This window comes from Chionomys nivalis, chromosome 8, assembly GCF_950005125.1.
Source record: "Chionomys nivalis chromosome 8, mChiNiv1.1, whole genome shotgun sequence".
NCBI classification, from domain to species: Eukaryota; Metazoa; Chordata; class Mammalia; order Rodentia; family Cricetidae; genus Chionomys; species Chionomys nivalis.
In genome coordinates this window covers 48,860,350-48,875,566 of record NC_080093.1, presented here as the reverse complement: position 1 = coordinate 48,875,566, position 15,217 = coordinate 48,860,350, and the positions used below count along the sequence as shown (strand labels likewise).

Below are 15,217 nucleotides of genomic sequence, written 5' to 3'. Positions count from 1 at the left end.
AGGGTTTTTCCAAGGTCAGGGTAGGTCCCAACTCTGGGACTTGGTTCAGGAATCTCCCTTTCCAGCGCCTAGGAAATACCCTCTGCAGCAGGTCCCCTCCTATTCCCCTTACAGGCTGTCAAAAGAGGTCCTCTGGAGGGCGGCCACACAGGAACTGACCGCTCTCTGCAAAGTGCCATTCAGTGGTTAATGTGACTCCATGGGCAGGTCCCCTGTGAGCACCTTGGGTGTGTGTTTGCCCTTGATTGTGCAGGTTCCTGTGTGCACAAGTATGCAAGTTGTTGAGTCAGTGTGTTTTTCCTCTGGGGACATCTCTGAAGAGCCCCTTGTGTCTTCTGGAAATGCTGGGCACACTCGACAGGTATGCATGGCTGTGTGCCCCCATGTGTATCTGCATGGAATAGTGGTTGGATGTGTGTTCTTGCATATTGCCTCTGGCTAAGGAAATGCCAACTGCTACCAGCTGTGCAGATCACAGGCCCTGTAACAGCAATCAGGGGCCTGGAGAGAACTGGCAAAATGGTCTGCCACACACCCACGGCCACACCCACGCCTGCACACTGCCTCATTGAGGAGCCCTGTGTCCAACTTAGTTAATGGTATACACACTAGGTTCTGGATCTACCTTTTATCGGTGGAATGAGTGAAGGGGGGTGTTCCCTTCTCGTACTCTGACACAAACACGATGATGCAGACATTCTTACTGCAGAAGACCTGCACCCCAGGACCACATTCTGAAATCCACGCTAGGGGTAGGAGCTTGAAGGGAGGATGCTATCAGCCTCGTACTCAGTAACCGGGTGTGAGTAACCTCAACCCAGCCGCTAACCTCCTCTCCCAGCCCAGCCTTCCACAGGGATGGGAGATAGCTCTAAACTCTGGGATTCCCAGGAGTGTGGGTTGGGAAACCCCAAACCCTTAGGTCTATTCTGTCTCTAGCTCAGCTTTTTTCTCCCCCACCAGCTGATTCCTTAGCTCAACCTAGCCCCTAGCTGTTCAGTTCCGGAGGCTCCCGGCTAGAAGATGCTGGGACAGTGAGGATTAGGGTCTCTGCGAGTGACTGAAAAAAAGCCACTAGTCAGTCGGAGGCCCCTTCCTTGGCTCCAGGTAGCCCAGGCCAGCCCCCAGACGCAGCCAGCAGAGGGCGCTGTGACCCAGGCCCCGCTCAGGTCTTGCTCTCTCGGTGCCCCAAGTAGGGGTTCAATCTTTTCGTTTGGTTTGTCCCGGCGCTGGGCACTGTTTTCGGGACCAGCCGGCAGGGGCGGGTGGGTGTGGGATCCAAAGACCCAACCAAGAGGAGAGGGGGCTAGGGCTCCAGGATTCACAAGACACTGAAGCTGGGGAGAGCACCTGCTGGGTTAGGAGGCCTGGACGTCTGGGCAAAATGGTCCTGAGAGGCGCGGAAGGGCTCGGATGCCCTGGGGCCGGGACGCCAGGGTCCGCGCTGGGGAGGGAGGTGGGCCAGTGGAGCCGCGGGACTGGCGGCTTCTGCACCTTCGCATTGGCCATATCACTTGTCCGTCAGCTCTGCGTGGTCCAATGCGCGTGCCTTGGGGGCGGGCCCTAGTGCCGATGCTGCCGTCAGTCGGTGTTGCAGGGATGCGGCGGCGGGAGCAGCCGCCCTGACTCTTAGAGCATCTTCCTCGGAGCGGCACCGCGGCGGGGCGGGCGGGGACGCGGCGGGGACCGACAGGCGTGAGGCGGCCGATACCGCTGGCCTCGTATCTGTCACCTGCTGGAGACCAGGCGGTCTCGAGACTCTGATCCCCACCCTCCAGCTCCTGGCGCCCCCAGAACCAGGTATAGGAGGGGGGGCTGCGGCGGAGACGGGTGGGGGGCGAGAGCCAATCGGGGGGAGGGGAGCGGGTCGGAGGGGGGCGGCGGATGCAGAAAGGACGGATTTGGGGGCGGGGGCGCCGAGCAGGGAGGGCTGGCTGGGTGACAGCGAGGAGGCGAAGCCACTGGGGGAGATTGGGGGACTCCCTGTGGAAGGGGCATTGGCCCTGAGCTGGGGGCGAATGGAGGGGAGTGACGGAGGGTCGTTAGGGGAAGGGATGGGATGTGAAGAAGGGGCATCCATACGGTTGTGAGAAGGGGTCTGAAATGGGGGGGGGTGTCCCTAGTATATGCTATTCCTGGCAGCTGAAAGCAGTGATGGGTCAGAGAGGCTGCGAGCTGTTGTGGCCTGAAGGGTCTGCAGGGGAGAAACCCTGGTCTTCGTGGGAGAGGAGGCCGACTGGAGAGAGGACTGAGAAGTCGAGAGGGAGGTCTGGGGGTAATCACTGAAGAAAAGGCTCTACTGGGGGATGGGAGCCAAGGGGAGAGGAGGTTATCAGGAGGGAGCAGAGGGGAAGATGCCAAGATGCTCTAGGCATAGATGAGTCTATGATGGGGGAAGAGCTGGACAAGATGGGGGGCCTGAGGGAGAGGAGAGAGGCTTGCTGGGGAAGGCTGGGGGTGACAGAGAGGGAAACCAGTAGTAGGGGGCTCTACTTGGGTAAGGATGTACTTGGGGGCAAGCGATAGGGTTCTGATCACAGAGTGCTGGAGGGGGAGAGAAAGCTGCTGGGTCCTGGGCTTACTCCCCCACCCCAAAGAGGTGGGGACTATTTCTCTTGTCCCAGCCTTCTTCCCCAGAGGAAGGAGCAGTCTGCCCTAGGTTCTTTGCAATGGAGCATGAGTCCAAGGACTCTGGGTGGGCTCTGGAGGTAAAATTGGCTTTGCAGGGCTGTAGGGCTGTTACGTTGTCGCTGCTGTCGCCCCCTCTTTAGTCCTACTAGAGGCCTTAGTGAACCGGCAGGGCTGGGAGGGGCTGTTTCTTGGTGCTTCCCAGTGAAAGGGATCCTGCTCTGCTCTATAAGGCTCAAGTAAATCTGAGGGGGTGGGTCTTGGGTCTCCAACCCCCTTGACTACTTCCGGCTTTCATGCACCCTCGTTTTTGCACATATTGTGGGTGGGTGGGGTAGGCAAGGACCTTCCAGTCATTCCTGCCCCTCCCTCTTGTGTCCACCTTCCCAGTGTCTGGGCGTTCCTTCTGGGGGAGGGTTTTACATCCTCTGTCTTTTGCTAGAAAAAGAAAAAGAGAGATGAGAGCAGGAAAAAAAAAAAAAAAGAGAGGGGGCAATCAGCTAGTCAGTTAACTACATGTAGGGCCTTCTGCTTTGTGGGTGTTTCAGCTACTTGGATCCCCAGCTCCCAACCCCAACCTGGGATGGCTCAGGGATAGAGACATCAGAGCTGGGGTCACCCTTCTATAGCTAGGGAGAAGGGTCGGGTGGAAGGGAAGTGTGCTCAGACACATTCCATTCTCAGCAGCACAGGGGTGGGCGGGACTGATCAGCTGGCAGTGGCTGCTGGGGAGTTGCTTCATGGCCTGGGCTCAATCCACATGACAGCAGCTCCAGAAATGAAGGGGCTGGGCAGTGGGATAGCCATTGGGACCTCCATATCTCTCAAGTTCAGCTCTTCTGTTCTGTCCACCTTTGCCAGTGACACAGACATCCTGACACAGATCCACTCGCTTGGTGGCACCCACCCAGACACACACCTACACAGACACTCACACCTGCGTATACAATGCAACTCCCCAGCAGCACATCACCCACAGTTCCCCGCCCAGAGAGACTGCCACCTCCCGCCTGCCTCAGAGACCTCCTCAAGGAGCCCTGCTTCAGCACATGACACACACAGAGCCCCTAAATGCTCCCAGGTCCCCTGACAAAGCACTGCCAGCCCTTATTCTCAGAGACACACAACTTCTATCACTGTTCATTAACTCAGGCTTACAGACGTCTCAAGTCCTCTTGCCTCATGGCCTGCCTTCTTTTCTGGGTACACACGCCCACGCCTGCACACCTTCCAGACACATCAGCCTCTGCCTGCCACATCACATACACGGCCTGCTAGTCTGAGTCTTAAGCATTTTGCACCAAGTCTGTATGTGTGCACATTAGCGCACAGGCTGTACGATTTCATCCTTTATGCCCTGACCTGCACCCTGTCTATAACTCTCACCCAATTCTTGTCACTCTCTTCTCTTTGTATTTTCAGAAAGCTCTTAAACCCTAGGTCTACTCCAACTGATCACGACCACAGTCACTCCAGGCCAGTTTCGCCCTCAGCCACACCTGGCCTTCTGCAGAACCTTGAGTTCTGCCCCGGCATTTGTATCCCCCACACGGTCCTCTGCCTGCCTGACACAGTGTCCACCCCTTCAATTCCAGCTCCTGCTCAGCCCCCACGGGGACTCCCAGAAGTGTGTCCTCACACACCACCCACCCCTTGTGGCTCCATCTGTTGGTGCAGTTCTGTCCCAGCCTCTTTTGTGCCGACAGGCCTGTGGACTTGCTGGGATTCATTCAGTAATGCATACCTTACTGTCATTTTCAGAGCTGTTTCCTGCTGCTACCACCATTCAACATGGGTGGATGAGGGTAAGGCAGCATGGACTGTGCCGTGTCTACCATCGACCCTCAGTTTCCTTATTTGTAAAATGGGTGTTTCCATACTGATGTCAGGGGATGGCTCAGGGATTGGATGAGAGGATTATGATGGTTATAATCATAGCAGCAGCAACGTTATTTAGTGTGCACCTACTGTGTGCTTTGAACCTTTAAAAAAAAACCTGGCGTATTTGTCAGGCGCATGGAAAGCCCCCAGCCAGCTGTTTAATAGGTGTTTAAATATTCTTTTTCAAGACAGGGTTTCTCTGTAGCTTTGGAGCCTGTCCTGGAACTAGCTCTTGTAGACCAGGGCTGGCCTCGAACTTACAGAGATCCACCTCCCTCTGTCCCCTGAGTGCTGGGACTAAAGGCATGTGCCACCAACACCCAGCTGTGTTTAAATATTTTGATATTTATTCCTTTTGTGTGTTATGTGCATCATGGTGCATATGCCGGGGTCAGAGCACAGCTTGTGAGAGTCGGTTTTCTCCTCCCACTGTGTAGACACTGAGGATCGAGCTTGGCTAGTCAGGCTTGGCAACAGCACCCTTACCCGATGAGCCATCTTGTTGGCCCAGCAGCAGGTATTTTTTTTCTGTCGTTATTATATCTTTCCCTACACATGCACATACACCTGTCAGACACCTCCGAGAGCGTTTCAGCCATTTCAGGTTTACGCATGAGGCCGCCCCTGGAAACCATCTGACCCCTCTGCATCACTGAGTTGCACTCTCCCAGGTCTGTGTGCCCCAGCCGTGCATGGCACAGGGATGGTCTCTGTGTCCACCCCTCCCCCACTCCCCCAAGGTTCCGGATGCTTGTGTTTCAGCCCCTATCCTATCAAGTCATCCCATGGCATCTTGGTTCCCAGCCCATCCTTTACCACAGCCCCACCCACTTGGCAGTAGCCTCCTCACGCACACACCTCCAGCTACCACTCTTGTCCTCTGGCTCTTGCTGTTTTACCTCCAGGCACATAGAGTCCACCTTAGGGGACATATGAGCACACCAAGTGCTGGCACTCCATGTTCCCCATCCTCGGGTCTCTTTATCCTTTCTCCCACTTTCCTAGGCAAGACAGCTACTTAGAAGAATGGAGAAGGACCCAGAGGTGAGAGAGAATCAAACTGGAGAGCGTCCCAACTCTGTCACTTAGGGGTGTTGTCACCCTGTGTGGCCCCATGTCTTGTAAAAGGGAACCTCACTAAGATCTACTTTGCTTATCCCCTTGTCAAGGGAGTTCTCGTAAGGCCCTGGCAAGGATTAAAGTAAATGCCGGATTCATGCAGCACTGAAGCTGTAGAGGGCCGAGAGGTTCTAGAAAGAGTGACTAGCACAGCACACACTTTCCCACACCGCAGAAGCCTCAGCGAGGCTGCGCTCTTACACGTGTTCTGATGCTGACAAGATTTCCAACACATGGAATTGGCCTCTTTTTTGCTCAGACTGTTCCCGGGAATTATGGAACCCAGGCGGGAGAGTCCAGCTGGTTAGGCTCTGCGGGTCCAGTGGGAGTATTTAGAGAAGGGGCGAGTGAACTCTGCTGTAGTCACATATTCTGAAGAGAATGGGAGCCCAAAGAGGTTAAGTAACTCACCAAAGGTCACACAGGTTGATAGAGGAATAGCTGGCACTGGAAGCTAAGCTCGTGAGCGCTAGCCATGCATACCCCGGCCTGCTTTTAGGCCATGGCTTGGATGTGTCTGTCTGGGTTCTCCCTTGTCTTCACTAGGTCATCAGGACTAGAAAGGAGAGTAGGAAGAGGGGTAGGGACTGTTTGTAGCCTGTCCAGCCTGTCAGTTCTGCCTAGGGATTTAGTGGGGAAATCTTGTCCTTAGAAACTATCATGACCCCAAGGATACCTTGGGCCACACAGTCTGATGTCCTCTTGTTATGACTCAAGAGCCACCCCCTTCCTACGCCCAGTGTCTCTGAATAGCAAGTCATCCATCCTCAGCTTGTACACCTCCACAGACAGGGAACTCACTCCCTGCCTCCTCTGAGGCAGCCTACTCCACTGTTGCGTGGCTTGGACTGCAGGCAGATTTCTTTAGGGCTTGATCCAAATTCTCCCCCCTCAAAACACGCACTTCTCCCACCTGTCCGCGGGCTGCCTTCTGGGGCCACCAGAATGTGTGTAAACCCAGATCTTCCTCCCTGGCGCCTGGGGGAGGCCCCTGCTGTCTCACTCCCAGCTGGCATGAGGAGAGGAGAGCCAGAGAGAGGCTGGCATTCTCAAGGCTGGAGGTGTGTGTGTGTGCGCACGCATGTGTGCGTGTGTGTGTGCGTGCGCGTGTGTGTGGGACTGGTCAGAGAGCCAGCTGAATGGATCCTGGGGGAAGGCTGCTGGCAGGATGGGCATGGATTGGCTGTTCTGGGAATTATGGAACCCAGGCAGGAAAGTCCAGCTGGTCAGGTGGACAGGTCCAGTGGGGGGCATTTAGAAGAAGAGGCTCTTGAACTCTGCTCTAGTCTGGTCAACACCAGTGCTCCTCTCTTAACTGCTAAGCCATCTTTCTGGCCCAGTCTCTGCTTCTCTCCACAACTCAGTTTAGGGAAAAGATGGAAAGAACCCCACAAATGGTTTAGTCTTGAGGTGGGTTTGGAGTCTGTCCACTGTGAAGGCCAGAATAAAGGCGGGTGGGCTTGGGGCCTCAGACGCCGCCTGGTGGCCTGTGGGCAATGCAAGATGTCATTGGATTTGGGACCAGTAGACTCTTTACCTCTGTGCCAGAGATTCTTCCTTCCCATTCATTGTCTTGTTCATGAGCATGGGTGACGACCCTGCTTCTTTGGGTCAGTGAGAGGCATAGGTGGTACCTCAAGGGTCCAACCTAGAACCTTACAGAGTGGGGAGCCCAGCCATTGCGATCACATGCCACTGTGGCACAGGCCTGACTGTGAGAAGATGAAGAGGTTCTGTGGCTCACGAAGACCAGGGAATGTTGTCATTAGGAGAGAGTAGACAGAGGACCCAAGGACGCCCGACTCACCCCACTCTAGCTCTGCCTGCATCACACCACACTGCCTGAATCCGTCTGTGGGTAGGGGGTGCTGAATCTTGTGATGCCATGGGAAAGGTCAGCTCCCCAGAGGAGCAGTGGCCTATGGCCAGAAGGAACTGGCAGGATGCACTGTGCTGACATCCAGAAGTAGGCAGGAGCTCCTGGGGGCTACTTCAGCCAGTGTCCCTGCATTGGAGAAAAGGCATGGGTCTTGGAGGGCAGTGCCTGGATACTGTGGGTACAAAGCCCAGGAGAGGGGCCTTGCCTTGCACGTCTCCATTAAAACCTTTACCTGGATGTAGTTGTACAAGGCAATGGAGCCGATTTCTGGAGCCTGGGTTTCTGCTGAGCCCTGAGGAAGACAGTCACAGCCAGGAGCCCCTGTACACTAGGAACAGAGATGTTTGGAGGGGGAAGCCAGCAGAAGCCAGGTCCTTTGGAAAGAGAGGCTGCAGGGAGTAGCAAAGCAGCAGGTGTCCTAGGCACTGTGGGATGAGGCGGAGTGGAAAGGACCCAGGTGTCTGCTTTGCTCCCTTGGGACTATTTCTGCCTCTTCGCAAGCCTGAAGCTGCCCCAAGGGACCCAGGGTCCCCAGAGATGGGACACCAGGAGGGCTGGGCTTCCCTTTGGCTGACCCTGGTGCAGAGTCAGGAGGTCTCTACTGCACAGCTCTGAAGAGAATGAGCAATGAGCATCTAGGGTCTATAAGGCAGACCCTGTCCTCACCCTCCCTAGAGGCCCTGCACAAACCCAGCCTCTGCCCCCAACAGCTGCCTACAGACAGCACCTGGCTGTTCTCTATTCTCCCTGTACTCCCAGGCTAACTGGAGCCACCCCTTTCTGAACTCTCAGCAACTCTGTACCCCATCCTCAATCAGATAATCTGTCTCTGGATCTCAGGACCCAGGCCTCTGCCTGAGAGCCTCAGGAATCCACCCCCTCCCCCCTTACCCTATCCATCTGTCCTTCAATTTCTTGACTGGACAGACAGAACAAATACCTTCCTTAGGCTTCCTCCTTTGCTACTTCCCTAGAGGACTGGGACTCAGGGTTGTGAGCATGACAGGGGATGGGGTGGGGGTGGGGCGGAGGAAAGGCACCCCTCCCCCAAGCTGGGGGTCTGTGAGTGGACAGCAACACACAGTCTCATTCCCTCCACCAGTGGAAATCAATAGCTAATTAATTCTTTCCCCAAAATAGTGTCTGGAGGTGGGGGTGGGGGCTAGGAAAGAGGCAGACGGAAGCAAGGCGGGGCCAGACAGACTGAGTGACTGAGACCCTGGAGGAGGGCGGGGGGAGGGGAGGGGGAGGAGTGGTCAGTTTTTTGGCCACCAGGGCTGGGCTTCTGCTGGGGGTCTCTGTCTGCCCCTTTTGGAGAAGGGGAGCTTTGACTTTTTTGATTCTCTAGCTTCAGGGTCTCTTGCCCCTGCCCTGGGCTGGGGGTGCGTGTGTGTGTGTGGGGGGGGGTTTGAGGGCGTCAATCAGACCGGGAGCAGGTGCTGCATTTAATTTGATTGGCTAATTAGCCTGCGCATGCTAATTATCTCCATTACCCAATGAGGAGAAGCAGTGGCACGCTATATATAACTGGCAGTGTTTGCAGGAAAATGGGGGCTGTAGGTCTGGCCATATTCTCCTGACTGGGAAGGGACAACCCTTGGGGGGTGCTGGGGCAGGACACTTTGGTCTCCTCCACCACCCCACCATGGTAGCCTGTAGGATTCTGGTAGGCAGCAGCCAGAAGCAGGGAGAACGAGTGGAAAGGGGACACTGACTACACAACCGTATTCCAGATGTTTCCCTAGTCACTGCTGGGCTTTCAGAGCCGCTCTGCCTTCTGTCTTCTGGACATGGGGCACCCCAGCCTCTCCTCCTGTCACTCTGGGCACTGTGACTCCTTAGTGCAGCCCTAGCAGCTTCTTTCTGTCTCAGCTTCCTCCCCTGTAGCTCTCTACTTCCCACCCCACTCCAGCCCCCAAGTCACTCTTCTCCCGTTTGGGAGCTGGCCTGTGGCTGTCCTGCTCTTTGCCTCTATCGTGGGCATGCTAAAGTTGGACAGGCTTGGATTTGAAGCCTAGCATGCTATTGGCTGTCTGGGTGACCTTGGCCAAGTCTCTAGGCTCTTCTGTATGGGTCTCCCCAGGGTGAATAGGAATAATGGAACTCTTTGACTGATTAAGTAAAGCAACATTTGTAAAAATGCCCCTGGATCCTGGGCTGTGATAAATGCCATTTGAATTTGGAATTTGATTTTCTCAACCTTCTATTTCTTTTCTTCTTCCCACCAGCCCCCTCTCCTCCATTAGTCTTCTATTCCACCACTGTTCACGGGCTCCTCTGCTTCCTCTTTCTCCTCTCCACCTGTCCCCAGCTCCTCTGAAACTCTGGCCCCTCCCTGCTTCTTTCCCAGGCTTCTCATCACCTCTTTCTCTCCCTCCTTCCCACCCTCCCTCCCCAAAATAAAATCAATGCAATATTCAGGAGGGTTGTTGGATATAAATAATTACGACTTGGAGTTTAACGAGATGCAAATTCCCCTCCCTGTCGTGGGGTATAAATTGCTCTCTGACAGCCCGTTACAAGGGTAATCATTTCAGAAAGGCAATTTTATGCAAATGAGCCTGCCTGCCTCCCGGTACCTCCCCCCAGCCTTGGGTGGGGGGCCTGGACGAGCTGACTGTTGAAGAGAACCCCAGGTACTGGGACCAGTCCTGAGGCTGAGGACGTGGACCTGGAGAGAGGTTGAGGGTGATTCGTCCTTACTCAAGACGACCTGGGCAAGTGGAAACTTAACGTTTGACAATGGGCCACCAAGTAAGGTTGGGAGTCTGTAAAGGTCTTGGTGTGGTTTAGGGGGAAACAGAGGCACAGGAGTGGATGTCTATGCTCACGGGTAAGGCTTGGGTTGAGGATACCTGGGTCCTGGCTGGCTTCTCTCCCTTGCCCCTTCCCAGTCTGGTAATCCTGTGGTACCATTGACGAATTGGCATTTAATTAATCCCAATGAATTATTTAGCAACTTCATTATCCAACATCAAGAGCTGATGAGAGAGACTTATCCCTGACTGAAAGTGGGAGCCAGGCCCAGAGGTTAGGCGGCTCAGAGAAGTAAGTGGCAGGGGTTAACTTCTGGAGGACAGCGCCTTAGCCCCACCCCGTCCGGGAACTGGCCTTGGTCCTGACCCTTAGAGGGTTAGGATTAGGGCTGCTCCACTGGATTTCATATAGACTCAATGGTGTCACTTCTTCGCCGGTCCACACCTCAAACCAATAATGCCCACAGTGAGCACTCAGTCCAACTGGTGGCCTCTCAGAACCTTCAAGTGCTATAGTATCTCTTGCTTTGGAGAACCTCTGCAGGTCAAGGCCAGCTGAAGACCTCAAGGGGGCTGGCCATGCTGAATCAGACCTGTAGTAATAATCCCAGCACTTGAGAGAGGAGGCGGAGGCGGGAGGATCGCAGGAATTCCAGGTCATTTTCTGCTACATAAGGAGTTGGGGTGGGGGTGGGGGGACAGCCAGGGCTAGATGAGACGTTTTCCAAAAACAAACGGAAAGGTGCTAAAAGGAAACAGGTGATCACTCGCTAGTTTGAGGTGGGGAGCCAGACACTAACGGCACCCCTTGACTCTGAACCCTCGATTAAATCTTTCCTCTCTGTTTCCCCGCAGGCGTCCCTCCCCCACCTTCCATCCGAGCCCGCCGCGGGGGAGGGGCTCCACCACCGCCGCCGCCGCCGTTGCCTTCCAGGGACGTGGGCACTTGAGCCCCGGCGGCTGGGTCCATGGCACTGTGAGTCGGCGAGGGAGCCCCGCTCCGCGCGAGGGGCGCCCGGCCCCCTCCCCGCCCCATGCGTCCGCGGCTCTGAAGCCTGAGCGGGGCCGGGGGCCGGGCGGCGTCGGGGCCGCCGGAGGCATGGCGCTCGGGAGTCGGTGGCGACCGCCACCCCAGCTGTCGCTGCTGTTGCTGCTGGCGCTGGCGACGGGCGTCGGTGGCTTGGAGTTCGGCGGCGGCCCCGGGCAATGGGCTCGTTACGCGCGTTGGGCGGGCGCGGCGAGCAGCGGCGAGCTCAGCTTCAGCCTGCGCACGAACGCCACGCGCGCGCTGCTTCTCTACCTGGACGACGGCGGCGACTGCGACTTCCTGGAGCTATTGCTGGTGGACGGGCGCCTACGGCTGCGCTTCACGCTGTCTTGTGCCGAGCCTGCCACGCTACAGCTGGACACGCCGGTGGCCGACGACCGCTGGCACATGGTGCTGCTGACCCGCGACGCGCGGCGTACGGCGCTGGCGGTAGACGGCGAGGCTCGCGCCGCCGAGGTGCGCTCCAAGCGGCGTGAGATGCAGGTGGCCAGCGACCTGTTCGTGGGTGGTATCCCACCCGACGTGCGTCTATCTGCGCTCACGCTCAGCACTGTCAAGTACGAGCCACCTTTCCGCGGCCTCCTGGCCAACCTGAAGCTGGGCGAGCGGCCACCGGCTCTGCTGGGCAGCCAGGGTCTGCGCGGTGCGGCTGCCGACCCCCTGTGCGCTCCCGCGCGCAATCCCTGCGCCAACGGTGGCCTCTGTACCGTGCTAGCCCCCGGCGAGGTGGGCTGCGACTGCAGCCATACTGGCTTCGGCGGCAAGTTCTGCAGTGAAGGTGAGTCCCAGCGCCGGAGCCAGATGGAGGGGTGGGCGGGCCGGAGGCCTGCTGGTCGTGTTGGGGCGGGAAACCGAGGAAGAGCGCCCGTATTAGGTCCTAGGGAGCCGGCGCAATTGCGCGAGGGCCGGTGCAGTTCTGGGTGCTTTGGGCGTGGCCCGGGGCGTGGCCAGGGTGAGCGCTCAAGCGACTTGTGCTTGAGGTCCAGTACGTGCTGCTGACCCGGGGCATGTGAATGGATGGTGAGGTCTTGTGGGTGGGGCCTGCGCAGGCCGTGCATATAGGAGGGCCTGTGAGACACCAGGTGGGGACCTGTAACCCCGGCGGGGCCTTGTGTGGTTTCAGGCGGGGTTGGTGGCCCACCTATGGCGTGCATTGGGAGAGAGTGGGCAAGGCCTCTGAGAGGCTGGGATTTGCTGGCGATAGCCACTGTCTTATGAGAAGGACTGATCTGTGAGACCCAGATGGAAATCCGCATGAGGACCTACACCAGGGGACGGAAAGGGAGATGGGACAGCGATGCTGTGACTTAAGAGGCCAGGAGGACGGGAATAGTGTATCTTTTCTGTCGTCACAGGATCTCCAGGGTTGTGTAAGAGGTTCCTGACTAAAAGTTGACCTTTTTGGAGTTGGGCCAGGATGGCAGGCAGTCTCTCCCAGGTGCAAGACTGTTTGGCGAGACTTGTGTTTCCAACACGGAAGGCCTTTCCAGCTTGGGGTTGGGATGGAGATTATTGGGCTAGATAAGGCTACGAGGTGAGACAGAATTTGGAATGGGCCTTGGAAGGAAGATGTTGGGCACTCTGCCAGCACCCCAGTTTGTAAGAGAGATGTGTCTGGCCGAGCTCATTGACAGGAGAAAGAAAGGCTGTTGGATCGAGGGCAGCTAGGCTCTGCTTTAGAGGGAAGGAGGAAGGAGTGCATTTGTTTTGATGTGACTGAGTGGTCAGAGGAAAGATTTTTCTCCATCGATTTGGGGGTGGCAGCTCATTGCCCAATAGGTGTGTTCAGTAGTTTTTGTTTTTGTCTTTACTTGCTTGGGGGCTGCTTTGCAATTTGTGTGTGTGTGTGTGTACATGCGTGTGCATCTTCAAGGAGGTGGAGTCTTTGAGGGAGCGTGTGTCTATGAACTAGAGTGGCTCTGGGGATGGTGTTCCCAAAGCTGTGTGCGTGTGGTCGGTCTCCAGAGGAGCCAAGTCTGCAGACGTAGCCCTGCGTATGGGAGATCGTCAGCGTTTCGACTGTGTATTTGTAGCTATGGTAGATGACTAGGAAGGAGCCAGGTGTGAGGATGAACAGGCAGAATCCCAGCATTTGGAGAAGTGGAGGCAGGAAGACCAGGAGCTTAAGGTCAGATCCATAGTGAGTCTGATGACAGCCTGTGCCACCTGAGACTCTGTCTCAAAACAAAACAAGAAAGCAAGCAAACAGAAAACCTAAGGAAGGGTTTTGGATTGTTTTGTTGGACTGTTCTGGAATACATCTTTAGGAACTGAGTGTATTAACATGACATCTTCTCGCCTTTTCTCCAAGGAGCTCAGGCGCTCCCTAAACTGTGAAACTGTGTGCAGGCCTGCAGTCTGCCAGTGTGTTTTGGGTGCATATGTGTGAATGGGTCTGTTTGCGTTGTTCTTACTGATCAGAGACCAGTGCCTAGCAGAGTGACTGGAGCACAGCTGGGAGGGTTTGTGCCCACGTGCGGGTTCCTATATGTGTGTGTTTCACTGAGAGCCCTCGATAAGACATTTGGAACTTATGAGAAATTTCCAGAACCTTAACTTTGTTCTCCAGTTCCTATGACTGACCCCTTCCTGCCCGCCCCCCCAGCCTTCTTAAGGGAACAGGATGGACTATTTTTCTAGTTTAAGGGAGGGGACATTTGAGCTATGGAGAGGTTATAGTGCCTGCTATATGGTCCCACTGTGGTAGAATTAAACCTAGGTATATGAGAATTGAATTCAGAGGGATCTTGATCAATCCAGTCTCTGGCCTCCTGGGACCTAAGTGTATGCTCCTGAAAGTGGGCTGTGTGATGTCGCAGATGTATTCTTGTGTGGGACAGGGGTGTTTTATTGAGTGGGTGTGCTAGAGTCAAATAAAGGTTTGGGTCAGCTGAGCAGAGAGAGGTGGCTGTGTGCACCCGACCCACTGTGTGTGACAGCTGGCAGAGGCAGGGGTCCCGGGTGAATATGGTGTGTTGGTATCTCTGTGTGATCTGCTGAGAGAGAAGCGCTTTGTCTGGGAAAGGGCAGAATGGATGTGTCTGTGTTCTCTGCATCTAATATAGTACTCGGCAGCTAGTGGGTGTTTGATTAAGACTTGGGAAATGAATGGAGAGATATGATAAGTGTGTGAGAGAATGAAGACTCGAACTGAAGCCGTATGTGTTCTTGAAAATGCGTACGTGTGTGTTTTAGGAACTGTGGAGTGGGTGGTCGTGGGGTGGACGATGCTGATTGCACCTGAAGCTGACAGGTGCGGCAAGAGCCCCCTTCTCCGACCCCCTCTCCACCTCCCTGCCTTACTTATTTTCCTTGTATTTGTTCCTGAGTCCCTTAGCAATTCCTCCTGGCCCCGAGACAGGGTTTCTCTGTGTGGAACTCACATTGTAGACCAGGCTGGCCTCAAACTCACAGAGATCCACCTGCCTCTGCCTTCTGAGGGCTGGGATTAAAGGCATGTACCGCCACTGTCTGGCTTTAAGCAGCTTTTGTAATAAGCAGTGCCCGTTGGTTTCTTCTAACACATTCCTTATTCTGTGTCCATGTGTGTGTTTGTGTGTGTTTGTGTGTGTTTGAGACACTCTTGCTGTGTAGCCCAGGCTGGCCTCGAACTCATGATGATTTCCCACTCCAGTATCCCAAGTGCTAGGATTGTAGGTGTGTGTCATCTTGTCAGGCTCTCCTCCAAGACATCCCCAGGGGTGTCAGAAACAACATCTAGCAGAATCTGCTTCTTTTAAATTAAAATTTTATATATCATTTGTGTGTGTGTATCTGTGCAGGTGCACACAAACCACAGCACACATGTAGAGGTCAGAGGACGATTCCATGTAGTTGGTCCTCTCCTTTCTACTTTCCCATGGGCCCTGCAGATCAAATTCAGATCATCAGGCTTGGGTGGCAAGC

General features: G+C 55.4%; 1 protein-coding gene across 22 annotated transcripts in view; it reads left to right on the top strand.

Moving 5' to 3' along the window:
• Window positions 1–1,602: 1,602 nt before the first annotated feature.
• Nrxn2 (neurexin 2) overlaps window positions 1,603–15,217 on the top strand; it is a 114,145-nt gene continuing 100,530 nt past the window's right edge. For all 22 annotated transcript variants that reach the window (XM_057779056.1, XM_057779051.1, XM_057779063.1 and 19 more), the window contains exons 1-2: window positions 1,603–1,800; window positions 11,119–12,089. In XM_057779056.1, the coding sequence (XP_057635039.1) occupies window positions 11,363–12,089 (727 nt within the window). In that variant the 5' untranslated portion in view covers window positions 1,603–1,800; window positions 11,119–11,362. The remainder of the gene's footprint in view (window positions 1,801–11,118; window positions 12,090–15,217) is intronic.